The sequence below is a fragment of the Cheilinus undulatus genome, linkage group 21 (assembly GCF_018320785.1).
Source record: "Cheilinus undulatus linkage group 21, ASM1832078v1, whole genome shotgun sequence".
NCBI lineage: Eukaryota > Metazoa > Chordata > Actinopteri > Labriformes > Labridae > Cheilinus > Cheilinus undulatus.
This window is the reverse complement of record NC_054885.1, coordinates 4,511,507-4,529,972: the sequence shown is the minus strand read 5'-3', so window position 1 is coordinate 4,529,972 and position 18,466 is coordinate 4,511,507. Positions and strand designations below refer to the sequence as shown.

Genomic DNA, 18,466 nt, shown 5'->3' with positions numbered 1-18,466 from the left:
GCTGAAATATACCTTTAAAAAGATTTGCCAAACCATTAAAACTGCTTGACAACGAATTGTGCTTTCATGTTTTTTAAACTCGATGATACTCCACCTGTCCTGTGGTTTAACTGCCTGGTCTCAAACAGATTGGTTTTCAAATCCTTAATGTGTCTACAACTGGGCTCTAAAAGTCCTGGATGAAAAACAAATTAGGTATTAGGGCTGGGCAATTAATCGAAAATTAGATTAGATCGCAATATGGCCTGCTGCAATTTTCAAATCCCAGAAGGTGCAATACTTCTTTAACCTGAAATGTGTGTTAAAATACCAGTTTAAGGCTTTACTTTTGCAGTAGCAGAGATGTGCATCTTTGGAATAGTCTAAAACAGTGGTTCTCAAATTGTGTGGCAAGGTACGCTAGTGTAGGTCTAGGTGTGCCGTTGGTATTTGTACCAAACGTTATTACTACAACTTCTAACCAGACCTGCCACAAATCTAGCTGGACCCCTGAAAAATCCCACAGAATGGGACCTCCTCAGTTGGGATTTATTGATGATATCAGTGTAAGTGTTGGATCAGTAGCATTGGTGCTAGCATCTTGACTAACAGTTACCTCATTAAGAGCTGGAAAGAATGCTAAGCTATTATTGGGTTGAAATTAAGTCATGCTATTTTTAGCCAAGTTAACCATTTTTTCTACCCTTTTTTGACAGCTTAAACCATTTTGCTGCTTTTTAAGCATTTTTGCCACTTCTTATTACTACTTTTGACCCATTTTTGTCACTTTTTGGAACTTTTTGCCACATTTAACAACTTTTGATATTTTTGGCCTTTTTTGCCAGATTCCCATCACTTTTAACCCCTTTTTACCACCTTTTAGCATCTAGCCCTTTTCTGCCACTTGTGATCTATTTTTCCACCTTTCTGCCAATTTTTGCGCAATTTTGCCTTTGTTTGACCCTTTTTTGCCTAATTTTGCCTTTTTTAATCACTTTTAACCCATTTTTACCATTGTTTTACAACATTTAACCCTTCAAGGCCACTTGCAACCCACCATTTTGACACTTTCAAATTCAACATGTTTTTGCAAATTTCAGCCCATTGTTTGGGCACTTTTTTTTTTTTTTTTTCTTTTTTTAAGATTTGTTTGGGCACTTTTTTTTTGGCCTTTTCATGCCTTTATTGGATAGAGGAGGACAGTGGATAGACTCATAAACGGGGATGAGAGTGGGGGAGAGACATGAGGCAAAGGGCCTCAGGCTGGATTCAAACTGGGCGGCTCGCGTACATGGTGCGTGCCTTAACCACTCGACAACTGGTGCACCCATTGTTTGGCCACTTTTGACCAATTTTCACCATTTCTGACTTTGTATTGCCACTTTTGACCAATTTTGCCATGCTTTTTCATCATTTAACCCATTTTTGCCACCTTTTTTTCCACTTTTGCCATCTCCATGATGCCCCAGTTGTCTGGGCCCCAGAAAGCTCTCCCCTTTATCTCCCCTTTGGCCACCTTGACTGTAACATTATTTAAAAAGTCTATTTTGTATTGATTTAAATATGGTGTGCCTTGAGATTTTGGCTTAACCTTAGGTGTGCCTTGGGCAAAAAAGTTTGAAAACCACGGGTCTACAAAAATCCTACTTTCTTCACTTTTGTACATTTTTTTTTATCAAATATGAGAATGACATAAAAATGATCAATGCCTTCTGTGCAACGGTTTATATTCAATTTGCAATACAAAATAAAATCATTACTATTAGATATATTTTTTTTTATTATTGTGTAGTTTCTTATATAGAAGGATTTCTTGCTTGTGTCTTTTAGAAAATACATTAGAAATAAGAAATAATCGCATATCAAATCCCAATGTTGGAGAAAAAAAATTACGCAAATCGCCCTATTAGTTATTAGCCTCAGTAATTTCATTAATTTCCACTATGCTAAGTTTGTGTTTGGTCCTTTGCCTTTCTGCACATTCATAAGGAGACTACAGAGCTGCAGCAGATCCACCACAGCAGCTTCAAAGGGAAACGGTCATTTTATTTTGCAAAACATCATGAGCTCAGACTCTTTATCTGTGAAAGAAGTCAAATCCTGGAACTTCCGTAACACCATCACTGCACCCACTTTACCTTTTCCCCTTTTTTAATCAACTGTTTTAACCTTTATTCTCATAAAAGCCCTTCTAGGGACAGGTGTTATAAATTAGCATTTGCTATAAACATCATGATACTTGCATAGGATGGCTGCTCTCAGTTGTCTTTGTACACTATCTATCCCAAACAAATACACTATAAATAAATAATAACTGTCCTGTGTATGAGAAATGCTCTACAGATGACTCCAAAATAAGAAGTTCCCCAAGAAAGATCAACTGTGTTGAAGCAAATGCATAAATTGACATCAAAGACAGGTCACTGAAGATGACTGTGGGTGTGCTTACTTCATAGGTATCCACAGCATAGGACAAGAGCTTGTGGAGATATAAAATAGGCAAAAACACTTGGTAAAGTTGCATAAAAAGACAGAAAATATACAAGGGATTTATGTCCAAAAGTCCCAGAAACAGTCCAGAGCTGCTAGTTTACAGCTAAAGTAAAAGATACTGATCCTCTGCTAAGAAGATGAGGGATGAAAAACAAGCTAATAAATGCTCAACTTAAAGGTTTCTGAAAGAATGTTTCTGCTGGAGCTGAACGATTTTGGAAAATGATCTAATTTAGATTTTTTTTTCCACAATATAATTGCGATTTGTTACGCGATTATTCCTTAACGTTCTTTTATTCCTAAACAAGGACTGAACAATTCTTTAAAAATATCGGATTATGAGGATTTTTGACTCCTGTTACAAATTGGATATGAGTTGTTGCATTGAAGGGTTTTTGTCATTCTTATATTTAGTAAGAAAAAATGACAAAAATGAAGAACACAGGATTTTTTGGTAGACTTTTCTAAAAAATAGCACCTGGATGATTGCATGATATGTCATGCATAACATCTCTGCTGCAAACAATATATATTAAAACTGGTATTTTGACTCAAATTTCAGGTCAACGAAATATTTCACCTTCTGCAATTTGAAAATTGCTGCATTTCTAATTTTTGATTAATTGCCCAGCCCTAGTTTCTGCATTTAAATGCAATTTAACACTAATGAACAAACTATTGAACAATAGTTTTGACTGTGGTTCGTGTTGGTTTGGTGAAATATTTCTTTGTATGACATGTTTCCACATTTTAAATGCTTCCTTTGCAAACTAACTGGTTATGTGTTCATTTGCAGCTGCAGACATTTCAGGTCCCATCATGCAACAGCAAGCAAGACCTCACGAGCGGAGTGGCCATTGCACACGTGCTGCACAGAATGTAAGGCATGCATATGTCATTTAATAGAATATAAAAGCTCTGGAGGGTTTTTGTCAAATGCCTTCATCCTTTAATCACACAGGGATCAGCAAGATGTTTGGGATAATAGAAACTGATGCAGAGTTATAAACATACATATAACAGTTGTTAAAAGTTTTTGTTCTGTTTTTGTTGTTATGAATCAAACATGAACTCGGATGAAACAGCAGGTCATTCAGCGCCTACATGCTCAGATTTGCTTATCTGTGTGGTTTCCCTTTAAATCCTGCAAGTAAATAATCTATGCAAAATTCAAACCACCTGAACAATAAAGTCTGGATTTGTGATGCCAGCTTATTTGCAACCTTTTGTGGGATTTTGTGTTTGACAAATGTGGTCTGAAGACATTTACTTTAATAGTTTTATTGGCAAACAGATGTGCAGTGGCTAAATTTGAAAAGGTAAATATTTAAAAATAAAAATGCATGAAATAATAGTTGCAAAATAAGAGTTGCAGTTATAAAATAGCAAGATAGGGGTTTTTTGTTGGGACATGAGTGGTCCATATAAGCACAAAAGCAGCAGTTTTCCTATCTTGAAGGTTACCTTATCGCAGAACTTGCTGCCTAACTTCCTCTTTTATTTCACAGTGAGAGCATTCTGTCCACATGTAGCTTTAATGAACTGTTCCCCTTAAATGTCAGCGTTGTTATTTGAACAGTAGCACAGGACGTCGATGCCCCGTGGCCCGCTGTGAGTCTTCTTGTCCAGACATTGGCCGTCCTTGTCGTCACCAGAGTTCTCTTGTGCTCTCATTAACAGAGACCCCTCTTGGTTTAATGAGACATGGCTGGGCAGGATCAAGGAGGAGAGCGAGGCCAACTGGCGCCTCAAGGTAATTTGTGAAACAGCTGGATATGACAGAAAGCCTCGTGGTTACTAAAAAATGACCAAGACGTCTCTAATATCATACCCTGATTAAAATAAGGATCATGATTGTAATCTCTTTTGTCCCTTCAGGTCAGCAACTTGAAAAAGATACTGAAGAGCATGCTGGAGTATTATCACGATGTAAGGACACTTTATAACTCAACTTTTCTACCTCTAGTTTGATTTCCTTAATGCTCAGTCTTTCCTCCCATGAACAGGTGCTGGGTCATCAGGTGTCAGATGAGCACCTGCCAGACGTGAACCTTATAGGAGAGATGAACGACGTGACTGAGCTGGGGAAGCTGGTACAGCTGGTGCTGGGCTGTGCTGTTAGCTGTGAGAAGAAACAAGGTAAACAGAGCTGTAACGGAGACTAGAAAAGGCAGATGCAGCCATTTGTGAAAATATCTCAGAGGATTAACTCAAAGTTAAATCACGAGGCTGACTGTAAGCTGTACCCACACCTACAGGGTTACTTTGGTTTTGGTAAAGAGGGGTTTTATAAGATACCTATGGTATGTTTAAAGAAGCTACCACAACACAGAGGCTAAAGTATGCAGCTCTGTGTTAATGGAGTTGTGCTTGGAGGTTTGATGTTTGAGGTTTGATGCGACCACATTTCCCCCATTTTAGCCTCACTCCACTGGTTGCCCATACAATTTAGGATTAATTTTCAAATTCTTTTATTTGCTTTTAAATCGCTAAATGGTCTTGCCCCGCCCTACCTCTCTGAGCTTCTACACCCATACACACCCACCCGCTCCCTCAGATCAGCTGATCAGCTGTTCCTGAAGGTGCCTAAGACCAAGCGGAAGCTCAGAGGGGACCGTGCGTTTGCTGTTGCGGCTCCAAAACTATGGAACGATCTACCCCAGCACGTTAAACAGGCCTCTTCTCTACCCGTTTTTAAATCTCTTCTCAAGACCCATCTCTTTTCTCTGGCCTTTAACACACAGTAGTCAGCAACTTTTATATTCATTTGATATTTTTTATGCGTGCCTTTTCATGTTACTTATGTTTTATGTCTTTTAAATTGATTCTGTATTTTATATGTAGTGCTCTTCTTTTATATCTTGTGAGCTGCTATGTTTTTTATGTATTTTTATTTATTCTCCTGTACAGCACTTTGGTCAACTGTTTTCAAAGTGCTTAACAAATAAAGTTGGATTGGATTGGATTGGATTTATATTCAGCTGTTGCTGTCTTAGGCTGGCAACACTCTACTTGATTTTAAGCCTGATTTAAGGCCAGACTTTGCTCCCCCGATGATCGTTTTCATGAGCTGTAAGCCATAATCATCAAGATTAAAATGAAGAATCTTGAAATATTTCCCTTTGTATGAGATGAATGAAAGTTGCAAGGCTAAATAAAAACAATGCACTACCAGCACAGCATTGCATAGTTTGTAAGAGGACTTCCAGGTAGATGTAACACTAGCAATGAATTCCCAGCAGACATCTCTGCGACTAAAGCAAAGACTAGAAAATATGAACAGTCATACCTCATCGGCTTCACCATGGCTAATGAAAACCACTAGGCCTTCCTTTAGCCACGTCCCTTCTGTGTGAGAGCTTTTCTCAGTTTATGGAGACGGGTGGGGGGGGAGGGCTTGAAAATATTTCATCTGCCAAATAAAGCTTTGGAACCACTGACTCAGCAGAATATGATGAAGGTTAAATGGTAAACTGAACCATTGTTTTTTAAACACAGGCTGGAAAAACACATGTTCACACATTTTTAAGATCATGCTTTTGGCATTTTGTCTATATTCGATTTGGCAGTGAGGTATGAAGGGAAATATTCGGTGAAGAGTGGGGATGACACGTATTAAAGGGCTGAACACATGGCCCAATGAGGCAAGACTTAGGCTCCGTTCCATTTCTTTTTATGGCACCTTCCCCTCAAGAAAGCAGGAATTTGGGGAGAGGGGTTGTCGTTTGAAATTTTTAGGGAATTTGTTTTTCTTTGTTTCTGCCATTTTCATGGAATTTTGAAGAATGTATCTGTAGAATGTTTTGAATTTGCTGAGAAATTTTAGGGGGTATTTGCTTGAATTGTGTCAGACATTTGCAAGGCTTTTTGAAAAAGTTTAAGTGAAAGATTCAGCCCTTTACCTACTGAGGCTTAAAATAGTGATTTGGACATATTTTGTTATTATGGCTGTAAAATAGTCAGGAAATGCCCTAAGTCTGAGAGCTTTGGTCCCTTTTCCCAGGAGTACTTGAACTTGACTTTTTCAACATCCGGTTAATGATTATTGCACATTATATGCAATTGTCAACAGTTTAAAAGAAGAAAAACAAGAAAAACGGATTTGTTTTTCATGGCTTTTATGAGAAGAAATGTCGTTACTGCTCATGAAGTTTTGATTTGACATTTGAAATGTAAACCTATACATGTTTAGAACAATCACCAGTCATTTTTTGAGTCTAGGACTCTGGGTGTGCAGAAGAGAACTATATATGCTTTTCCCATACCTCAGTTCAGAAGATGCACCCTCCAAATCCCTGTCCTCCTCTATCAACCTTAGCGGCTGTTTTACCGTTCTTGATGGTCTTCCTGGCATTATAAATGTGCGTAATAAAACACAGACACGCAATGCCACTAATGCTATTTTCTGAAAACAAAACACCGCTCTCGCTCACTCCCCTTTTACTCTCTTTCTTCACTCTCCTTTCTCACTTGTCTTCTGCCAAAGCTGACGTTTTCGCGGTGCTGTTCGACATTACCATGATATGTATATATACCACACATCATATATTGCCGGAAAGCACAGATTGTCAGCTCTCTGTCGGTGTTTAAATTTAAGTTGTTTAAATTGAACGAACTTTTGAGGAGTAACGGTGTTGAGAATCCGTGTAGCTGTCTTTCCAAACTTCTTGTGTATTGTTATGAATGCCCACATTATATGGTTGCGAGTACCATAATGAACCATCTACATGCGCATGCCCACAATTCTCAACTTTCCAACACCGTTGGAATTTTTCAAATCGGACAAACTTTGACGGAGTTATGGTAATAATACTCCAGACATATAAAACACATCACCAGTGCCGGCTCCGTAGGTAAAGGGTTAAGGCACATTTAAATGAATGTTTGGGGTACTTTTTATGGGATATTTGAAAATGTCTGATTTTACACAGAAATTGGAAAGAAAAACTTGCAAGAAATTCCTGTTCAAAGATGAGGCTGATGTTTTATCAGACCCTACTTATCCAATTTAAGAGGAAGAAACTAAAAATGCTTTCTAAACTAAATCTCAGGAGGTTGAAGCCAAATGTGTGCTAGCAAGTTAAAAATGGGATCGAAATATATGTGCAGGTAAGTAGTGGATAAATGCAAGTTTACTAAGAAGCTGTTTGAAATGAGGCTGAGGCCAAAACATGTCAACATTTTACAGGATTTTGCAGATAAAAAGCAGCTTTGCACTGAAGCTTTTTTCCTAATGTAAAACTAGTACATAATTTGTTAATGTTAGCACTGCTAGCATCTCAAAGAAAGCTTTTTTTGTATACTATAATGACAGATACTGTCCGCCTTTTTTTTACTTGGTCACATTTTTATCTTACAAGCTAAATAAAACATGCATGTAACTGTCACCAGTGTAACTGATTAGAAACTAAGGATGCAATACGGTTGTAAAACATGTTGACATGGTCTTGAAAAGAGTCAGAGTGCCAGAGACGGGGGACCCCCACTGTACCCTGAAGGTGATTGAACACAGTCATTCACATTCAAGAACCTCATAAGGGGGGAGCTTTCTGGGACCCATGTTTAAGTTGGGCTGTGATATCCAAACATTTAACCTGAATAATAACCACTCTTATCAAAGCAACAAATATCTTTTCTCATTCTTTTGTGCCTTAGTATATAGCCTTTATAAAAATGTTAACCCATTTTCTTAAAAACAGAATTAAAGTGGGTTAAAAATGGCTAAAATGGGAAGGAAAAGTGGTGAAATGGGATTTTAAAAGTAGCAGAAATTGGTTAAAGTGGCAAAACAGGTGGCAAATTTGGTGAAATGGGATGTTAAAGTGGAAAAAGTGGTTGGGTTTGAACTGGCAAAAATGGGTCAACTGAGGCAGAAAAATAGGCAAAAATTTGCAGAAACTGGTTAAACTGGCAAAAATGAGTGTCTCAAACAGTGAAATGTGGTTAAAAATGGTGTCAAAAGTTGTAAAAAGGGGCTAATAGTTCTAATAATGTTTTAACAGAAGCAACAATAGGCAAAAAATGTAAACAATGTGTTAGAATATGTTAAAATTGGTGGCAAAAAAGTGATAAAAACAGGTAAAATCAGGCAAAATTTGTTTAAAATGGCAAAGTGGGTAAAAAGTGGCAAAAAGGTCCAAATTGAGCAAAAATTGAGGAAAAGTTGCCCATGATAGTGGCATAATTAGGTAGGTAAAGTGGTTAAATGGATATTTTCAATATAAAACCCCATAACAGACTCACTTTTCGGCTACCAACTCCCTCTATAAAATCTGAACTATCCCTTTAAGAGAGTTTAACAAATAAAACAGATAAATTTGATTATTTGTTGTTTTATGTTCAGTCTTCTGAACACGATGTGTCTAAAAGAGCTGCTGTGTTTGTTTGTTTGATGTGTAGGAGACTATTTGTGTTAATCTGTATTTGGCAGCTCCTTCACTGCTTTGTGTTGTCTTCTAATCACAGAGCAAATCCAGCAGATAATGACACTTGAGGAATCTGTCCAGCACGTTGTGATGACAGCCATTCAGGAGGTGAGCGCTTATCCTCCTGCTTCCCTCTATTCTGCATTAATCCCAGCTCTTAGTCACGCTTAATTCACAATCAAAGAAATATGGATTGGCATAAGACCCTGAAATGCTGTTCTGAGATATTTCAGGAATGTTTATCGTGTGTTATTGGCACTCTAAGATGTTGTACTATTAGTGGGGAAAAATAACCTCTTCCTGGGGAGTTATTCAGAAACCAAATAAACCTTTTTTTTCTGGATGAGCATTTTCCCCATTTTTAGTCTTGTCATTGACTTTCTTGTGGCTGCTTTGTTCCAGCTTTTATCAAAAGAGCCCTCATCTGAACCTGGAAGTCCTGAGACCTACGGGGACTTTGACTACCAGGTGAAACTCTTTCATTCCTCTTCTAAATATCCTTCACATCATTTTGCTTTTTTCCTTTTACCCTTTCGTTGATGTTTCCTTCCTTTTTTTAGTATCACATTTCCTTTATTTCCTTGTTTATCACTTTTTGTTTGCAGTCAAGAAAGTATTACTTTATCAGTGAGGAGGCTGACGAGAAGGAGGATCTAAATCAGCGCTGTCGAGACCTGGAGCATCAGGTTTGTACTCTTAGAGTAGCCAAGGTCGTATCTGATGGGAATCTCCTGTAATCCAGAAGTTATAATCTCTAATTTCAGCCCTGGTTGAGTTAGTGACAGGTGGGGATTCTGGTCGTTGCATCGTCATCTGTTGGATCCATTAATGTAGGTGTAGTAAACAGTCCCTCAAAGACCAATAGGCTTGTAAAACATTTGTTTACAGTCAAGTCAAAAAGCTCCACACTTTAAACTGTTGTGCAAAAAACACTTTTTCAGGCTTTCTAACACAAATATGTACCCCTGATCTGTCCACAATCCCCTCAAGTACCAGAAAAAATCCTCTCTTTCTCCACTTCTCAAAAAATGTGTGCTAAAACAACCTGTTGTCAGATTTTCCCCTCATGATGTCATGTGGGGAGTTAGCCACGCCCCCAGGTTCGGTTGGCCCTCCCCACTTGGAAGAAAGTTCCGCCCTCCTCTCCTGATCTTCCTCTCAGCTGCCAGCTGTCAGGGGTGGAGTCAGACAGCTCAATAACATTTAAAGCCACAGACACAGAAAAGGCTCGTTCTGAGCAGGGCTGAAACAGAGGGGTTTTCAGACATGCAAAAATTCAATACTGGAGTGGTTTTTCAGTAACAAACTTCACAGGCATGTTTTAGGGACCTCTGAGACCAAAATGAACTTGTCTTAAAAGGGTAGAATATGTTCCAGGATTGGAGGAGGACTGCACAGTGAGGCAGTGGTTTGCACTGTCGCCTCACAGGAAGAAGGTTCCTGGTCAGATCCTGGGCCTGTCTCTGGATTTTGCATGATTGAGCAAGAAAACACTCAGCTGTGTGATGCAGTTACTTGGAGATTTGGTGAACCTAGGGATAGAGAGAGTCAGACTTTCTCCTTAACTTATCAGTGCACATAAATGCATTGAACGGTTATTTCTGAAAATAACGGTGATAAACGGTATCAGAAACAGCATTTTAGCTCATGAAAACCTTAAAATTGAAGCTCTGAGATGTCATGCTGTGACTTGGTTTGTTCAGTCTTATAGGTCACCTGCCATGCTGTCAAAGCAGCAGTGGTTCTGGTTTAAAATGAAGCTATATCACCTTTTTAAACACTCGACTTTCAGATACTTGTGGCCTAGTTTTGCTGCTGTGTGGTTGTGTCGTTTTTGAATGCCTGCTGCTTCGCGTGCCCTGGCCCGTATTGATCAGCCCGCCTGAGACTCTGTTTGTGTTCCCTTGGCTTGTGTTTGCACCGCCGACTGAAAGGGGACTAATTTAGTATTTTTTAAAAGATACAAACCAGTCGATAGTTGCATAACATCAAGATAAAACTGACACATTGCCTTGGGATGGAGCGGTAGCCAACAATAATTTGTACTGCTCTCAGCCCACTTGTTTGTTTACTTACTGAGCCCACGCGTCAGGGATTAGTCATTTGTGTTGTTTTCAAAGCTATTTACCGCTCCTGCTCCTGTGCTACAGCATGCAATCTGTCCTTAAAGTTCAGTGTAGGGTTTGCTGTGTTCAAACTGGAAAGATGTCCAGAGGGTGAGTTTAATATCCCTCTATTTTCTCTGTAAGGACAGTGTTTAACTATATCATGGCCTTATTAAAGCATGAACATTTTGTTAGGGCTGGGAATTAAGTCCAGTTTTGAGATGTACTGATATATATTCAGACAAACAACATACACATGTTCCAGAAGGAACCAGTAACAGTGCTATGAGTATTGCTAACATGATGATCTATCTGATTTAATTTAATTTAGGAGCATTTATATCAGCAAAAATCAAATGATATGGATACAGCAACAACAAAAATAAATGTTCTAGACCCCAAATATTTGGTAATTTATGCTTTTTAATGATCAGATATTGTAGGCAGCAGGTAACGTACTGTATGAATTGCCCAAGTGCAGTAGCAAAATTTGGAATAGAGGGTGGATGTGGCCTGGAGCAAAGGTTTTTCTTGCAGGAAAACTCTTGCATTCTGTCTAAAATGCATAAATGCATTGGAAACCTTGACAAAAGAAACTGGAACAAGCAAGGAGCAAGGGTCTTCTTTTCAGGTGAACATCTTCTCTTGGACTTAATTGCACAGATGCATTGGCAACTTTTGGAAAACTGGGTGGAACCAGTGAGGATTGTGAGAAAACGTTGTACCTCACCAGTTCTACCCACTTTTCAGACGGTTGCCAACGTATTTTTGTAACTGAAACATTGCTTTTTTTTTGCATACACTGTTTAAATTGCGCAAATGCGTTGACAATATCCTGAAGACTGGGTGGAACTGATGTGGAGCACAAGTCTCCGTTGTCAGCAAACTCCTGCATGTTGTCTAAATTGCACAAATGCATTGGCAATATTTGTAAAAGTGTGTGGAACTGGTGAGGAGCAAGGGTTGTCCTTCACAGGAACATCTGCACTCTGTCTTAATTGCACAATTATTTCAACAATATTTAGAAAAGTGAGTAGAACTGGCATGGACTAAGGGTTTTTCGTGCCAGCAAACCTCTTCAAGAGGACTTAATTGCACAAACAAGTGTACAACATTTGAAAAATTGGGGAGAGGTTGCAGCCAAACTTCTGCATGCTGTCTAAATATGTTTGCAACATTGGGAAAGTGGGTGGAACTGGCATGAAGCAAGGGTTTTTATTGCAGGCATACTCCTGCACAGTGTCCGAATTGCATGTTGGCAATATTTGGAGAAGTGGTTGGAACTGGCTAGGGTTTTCTTTGTCTTCACTCAGTCTTAATTGCACCAAATGCTTTGGCAACATTTGGAAAATTAGACGGAACCAGTGAGGAGTTAGAAAATCCTTTACCCCCTTTCCAGCCCACTTTCTGCACACCGTCTTAATTGCACCAAATGCTTTAGCAACATTTGGAAAATAAGACTGAACCAATGAGGAGTTAGATAAACTTTTACACCTCGCCACTTCCAACCCACTTCTGCACACTGTCTTAATTGGGCAGTTATGTTGGAAATATTTGGAAAAATGATTGGAACTAGCATGGATCAGTGTTTTTTTCTTGCAGGCAAATTTCTGCCACAGGTCTTAATTGCGCAAATGTGTTGACAGGATTTGAAAAAATGTGGAAGCTGCAAGGATCAAGGGTTTCCCTTGCAGGAAAACTTCTGAATGCCATCTGAATTGCACAAATATGTTAGCAACATTTAGGAAAGTGGGTGGAACTGGCATGGAGCAAAGGATTTCATTGCAGTCAGACCCCAGCATGCTGTCTAAATTGTACAAATATGTTGGCAACATTTGGAAAAAGTGGGAAGAACTGTTACCTCCCTTGCAAGATAACTTATGTACTCTGCTTAAATTGCACAAATGCGTGCCAGCATTTATGAAAATTAGAAGTGGTGACGAGCAAGGGTTTTCCTTGCAGGTAAGCTGCACACAGTCGGAGAGAGAAACCCTCACTTCTTGCCAGTTTAACCCACTTTTTCATATGTTGCCGATGTATTTTTGCAATTAAGACAGTGCTCTTTTGTTTGTTTGAAATGGGACTGAAGATCATTCAGTTTCTGTACTTTTTAAAATCTGCTGTTCATTAGAACAATGGTGGTTTTATCATTTTAAACGTGGTGTTAAAGATGTTGGAAAATATTTCCAACCTCAGAAATGTTGCCGATGTTTTTGTGCAATTTAGACAGTTGGAAGTTGATGCTTTGCATTTATGCTTATTCCAAACAGAAATTACCCAATTTTGGTTCTTCTATGATGGTTTTTTTTGTAGTTTCAATATGGGTAGTATATTTTTTTCTGGTATCAAATCAAAGTTTATGGTTCTGGTATTGTAACGACCACTCATTACTTATTTACAAAAAAAAATACCTACATGATTTTTGGTCCGTATTGCCCAGCCCTAGGTTTTGTTCACATATTTTAACTCTTAACCTCAGCCTGTCTCTGTCAGTCCAACTGTCTCCATCTGCTTGAAGTCAGAACATTTCTCCCTCTGACACAGAAACCATCTGATCTAAAGTCCTGAATGAGCTGTGCACATTCATCTTTTTATAACATGAACATCTTTTTCTGACCCTGGGGCTAATGCTAACAAATTCACTATTGAGACAGTCCCATCTGGCTGATAGCATTTACACCAGCTGACTAACTTGTATTTGAGCATGTGAAATGAGAATAAAGCATGTGTTAGAGGCCGTCTGAGCATGAGGGGTGCTAGGTTTGTTGCTGCATTTCTGTTTTACATGTGTCTGGATTTCTCTTTTTTTATATTAACAGAAGAAGCAAACTTTTTCTGCTCTTTTTGAACATTGGTGACTCTTTTTCCTTTCCTTGTTCAGCTGTGGAATCTTCACTTTATCTGCCTTTCTCGTAGCTCTGTCAGAATTTTTTAAAATTCAGTCTTCCTCCTCATCGTTCCTCCTCTGTTGCAGTTGTCGCTGGCTCTGGATGAGAAGTCGTCCCTGCAGGCAGAGACCCGCTCCCTGAAAGAGAAGCTGAGTCGCTTCAACGGTCTGGACGCCTCCACCACTGCCATCACGGGCAAGAAGCTGCTGCTGCTGCAGAGTCAGATGGAGCAGCTGCAGGAGGAGAACTACAGGTACAGACAGCAGACTCACAGTTTGGCCTCTTCAGTAATAAACTTGCTGATATTTAATTTGTGCAACTTGAAAAATCAGCAGTCAAAAACTACTGTGACCTAGAAAAAAAAACTATTACAACGTAAGAAAAACATTACAGACTATGAGAAAGTAGATTTTTTTCGACACACTCTGTTTGGAAAGGGTGAATGATGAAGTCAAACTTATCTAGTCCTACCTCTTTTATCCAAAAACCAAACTCATATGATTCAATGCCAAAGCATTCAAGTTTAGAACGAACCAAAAAAAGCAGCAAAACTACTTTAAATAAACATCACTTGAAGGATTTGCAGTGTGTTTCATGTTACGTCTTTCTTCTTCCATTTTTAGCTTGTTTTAAAGCAGACTGAAACTTATACTGTTGCCTCTTTATCACCTACAAAAACTTAAGCAGAAGTGAAGATAAAAGGTACTTTTGTCTGTCACCAGTGCCTCAGAGAAGCGGGGATTTTACGGCACACTGCCAAAGGAGTCTTTGTCAACATTTTCCACAGCAGTTTTTCCAGTAAATGTTACATCAGATGTTCAAAGGAGGGGAGGATGTTTTATTCTCTGGTCAGAATAACCCACATGCCCGCACAGGACATTATTGGCACAGATAAGCGACACTGGTTTGTCCAGAGGGGCAGAGCTGGAAGGTTGCAAATTGCATTCACTCAAATTACTGTGCTTGCGTTCTCTTCAAAACTGGGGATAAATGCAATACAATAAATGCTAAATATAGAAGTGTTCAAATGAGGAATTCAAATTTGACATGTTTGGAAAGTGTATTATCCAAAAAAAAAAAAAAACAATTTTTATTCACCTGATTAATTGTTAACAATTTTTGGGGGGGTTGGGAAGTAGCTGAAGAGGGACAGGGAATATGGGGAGAGCAAGTGGAAAAGGCATGTACCAATTCCACAACAGAAACAAGAGTTTAAAAGGTCCAAGTTTGAGATATAAACTGAAATTCTCAGTATAAAAGGAAAAATGTGAGATAAAATTCAAAAACATGAGTTTTAAAGGTCACAATATGAATAAATAAGATAAGAGATGTAAGACAAAATCACGAGTTTCAAATTTTCAATTGTGAGTCTGAATACTAAATAAAAATCCAAAATTACAAGTTTAAGTTGTAATTCTGAGATGCAAAATTGAAATATTAATTAAAAACACAACTTAGTTTCATTTTCCCACATTCTTGACTTTTTAACCCATTTATTTTTTCCAAATTTTGATGACTTAAGGATATTTCAAACCAACAAGGTTAAAATTACATTTTTATACTGGAGGAAATCTACAGACCTCATACCGGTGGGCCAGTTGTAACAAAAATATATGATTTTGTGCTTTCCTGGTCCCCCGTCCCGTTAAATCAGGCAAATTCTGACACGAAGAGCAACTGTAATTGTTGAGTTCTCTTGCCTCATGTTTAATCTCCACAAACCTCTCCTCTTGCTCCATGTGGACCTCAGATTGGAGAACAGCAGAGACGACATGCGTGTGCGTGGAGAGATCCTGGAGCGAGAGGTGACGGAGCTGCAGCAGCGTAACGAGGAGCTGACCAGCCTGGCTCAGGAGGCCCAGAACCTAAAAGACGAGATGGACATCCTCAGGTAAGAGCAGCGCTCAGTGTTCTTAGAGATGAGTTTCCTGTGGAGGCCTTCGCACCAGCAGCCTTACACTCTGTGCTCAGCCAAACTGAAGAAAGTCACGCTCTGTGGGTGTGCAGTCACATGGACACTGAGAGGTTTCTGCTTTATTTTCCAGTACAGAATTTCAGATTATGCAACGTCAAACGAGGGAAGACTCAACACATTGAGGGCTTTTTAAAATGCCACTCAGTCATCAGTAACACCTTCTTTCACTTGTTGGGATTTTCTCTGTGGGAAAATATCAAAAACACCAAATTAAGCACCAAACTTTTTAAAAGAGCAACCTGCATATTAAAATAAATAGCCCATATTAGATTAACATGAATGCCTTTTATATGTATGTTGTTAAAAAAATGACTAGATTTCTACATTTTGAGAGTTTAGAAATTGTTGTCTGTCTTCTTCCCTTATTGTTCCGATTGCACTCGCCCTTATTTGCATCACAGTAAATTTTTCTTTATTGTCCTCTTCAGTAAAACTGCACTGAGTTAAAATGAAAAAGGTTTAAGAAAGAAACTCCAAAGGAAGTAGAACAGTGCAACCATTGCCAATGCAACCCCCAATTCAAGGGAGAAACGTTAGCGTGCAGCAGAGGGCAACCCAGGTAGTGAGAGACACAAATACAGCTATAACGCAGCATCTTTTATTTTAGTTATTATTATTTGTATTAAATTGGTGCTTGGAGTGCACTGCTCGAATATGAAATCCCTTTTATCATCTCATTAAAGTGCACATGAGACAGCAATGTCTCCTGGGCCCTAGAAGTTGTCCTTTATGTTCTGACTTGCTGATTTATATTTCCCCACCTGCTGACTTATTGTCAGGCCTGGCCCACTGAAAAATTTAAAGACAAAATAAAACATGACCCATATTGGAACCCAAGAAGCTTGTGCTCGACTGCATTGTACTTTTTATCTTCAATTTCCACATACAAAGGCTGCGCCATGATCCACTGGCGAAATGCACAGTGGAGTAAAGTCACTCCCTCTCTAGCCAATCGGAGCAGTTCCACTGCTCGCACTCCTGTCCGGCTCCAGTGCGTCCCTGAAGTGCTGTCCTACCCGCTTCATATGAGATGCTCTGCGTATCTATTTTCAAACCACATCAATCCCCGTAGAGTAGATCAATCCACACAGAGCTACTATAGCAACTATGGCATCCACATCCTTTAAGCAAGCATTAACCTTTAAACTTCATAACATACTCACCTATGGTAGAAGCAATAAACTCATGGAATCATGTTGAAGTGAATGGCAAATCAACCCCAAAAAGACAAAATAATCCACTGTTGACAGACTACTCCTGCATGAACTCTTGTCTCAAGTGGGTCAGAGTTGTGCTGCATTGCTCTAAACGTGCTTCCAGAGTGCCAGGTCGCTCGCCTTCACCACAGTGATGTGGAGTGTGGCGCAACTGGTGTATGTGGAATTTATTGGTCGGTTTAGACACTAGGCAGTACAGCTGTGTTGATTCTGTAAACAAAAATTTTGACAAGAATTCAGTGATATTTTATTTATCACTCCAATGAGAGAAGAATAAATGGTGAAAACATATTTGCAGCCAAAATGACAAAGATCTTTCAAACATAATGTCCTGATGAATAAAGACACAAGGGTTGTAGTAAATAGATGCACAAATTGTGGTTATCTGCTCCCTTCCAAGATCTGAGTTAAAAGAGCGTATAGCTCTACTTTTCAAGAACCAACACTCCAAGTTTGAATTTGGGATGAGCCGTCAGCTCTCTGCTGCACGGAGCTTCATACTCGTCCTGACCTAGGCAGAGCCACTCTCAGCCAGGACAGACCAGGACTGCCCTAAAATTTGACTGGGCACTTGAATTCCTTCTCAGTGATTGGCTTTTTGTCTTCTTTAATAGGAAGCTGTGATGTAGGCTGTTTTTCATTTCATTAAATTACTAAACAGACTTAACCTACATTGGATTTGTTTTACTAGCTTTAAAGATGAGGGATCTGAGAGTGGCCCAGTCTCCTTGATATTTTTCTGCTTGTGTGTTTGGACACTCCAGTTCTGGATAGTTATCCCAGAAATCCTATGAATATTGGCAGGTGCACGCTGGTCAGTCCAGTACAACATAATGAGATAAAACACCTTATTATGCTGCAAAAACCTTTTATGCTGATTTTGAAGTAAATTTAGACTGCTAGGAGGGTACAGTGTGAATACTGTCACTGATTAGGTTATTAAAGGGATATTGCACAGTTGTTTTTCTCATCATGGACCCGCTGATTGATCAGTGTGTGGGTGCAGTTTCAATCAACCATGTTTTCTTTAGCTCTCTACACTTCTAATAAAGAGAATTGTTCAAAATAAACAAATAGCACCCAAATACACAGCTCCAAATTTGAAAGAGTAGTTTAATAGAGCTCTGTTTTTGTGCAGAACTATGAAAAGCCATTAAAAGTAAGCCACACAAATGCTTTGCTCCTGGTTTTCCATTATAACCATGAACTCTGGCTTTTCTTTGTCAAATCTGTGCATGTTTTCGGTGTTATAAAACTCCCTGAAACACATTCTCAGCAGCTTTAAATAGTCACCTAAAACATTGCCTCCAGTTTGTCAAATATTTGGTGAACTACTGAGCCTTTTCAAAACAAAAAATAGCTGGGAGCTGCTAACATAGAAACT

General features: G+C 38.9%; 1 protein-coding gene across 1 annotated transcript in view; it reads left to right on the top strand.

Annotated features, from left to right (window-relative positions):
* The window catches only part of hook2 (hook microtubule-tethering protein 2), a 34,405-nt gene that overhangs the window by 2,515 nt on the left and 13,424 nt on the right, over window positions 1-18,466 (top strand). Inside the window, exons 3-11 of the mRNA XM_041777861.1 lie at window positions 3,269-3,351; window positions 4,153-4,225; window positions 4,351-4,401; window positions 4,479-4,611; window positions 8,938-9,005; window positions 9,300-9,365; window positions 9,503-9,583; window positions 13,977-14,143; window positions 15,641-15,781. Of these exons, the coding sequence (XP_041633795.1) occupies window positions 3,269-3,351; window positions 4,153-4,225; window positions 4,351-4,401; window positions 4,479-4,611; window positions 8,938-9,005; window positions 9,300-9,365; window positions 9,503-9,583; window positions 13,977-14,143; window positions 15,641-15,781 (863 nt within the window). The remainder of the gene's footprint in view (window positions 1-3,268; window positions 3,352-4,152; window positions 4,226-4,350; window positions 4,402-4,478; window positions 4,612-8,937; window positions 9,006-9,299; window positions 9,366-9,502; window positions 9,584-13,976; window positions 14,144-15,640; window positions 15,782-18,466) is intronic.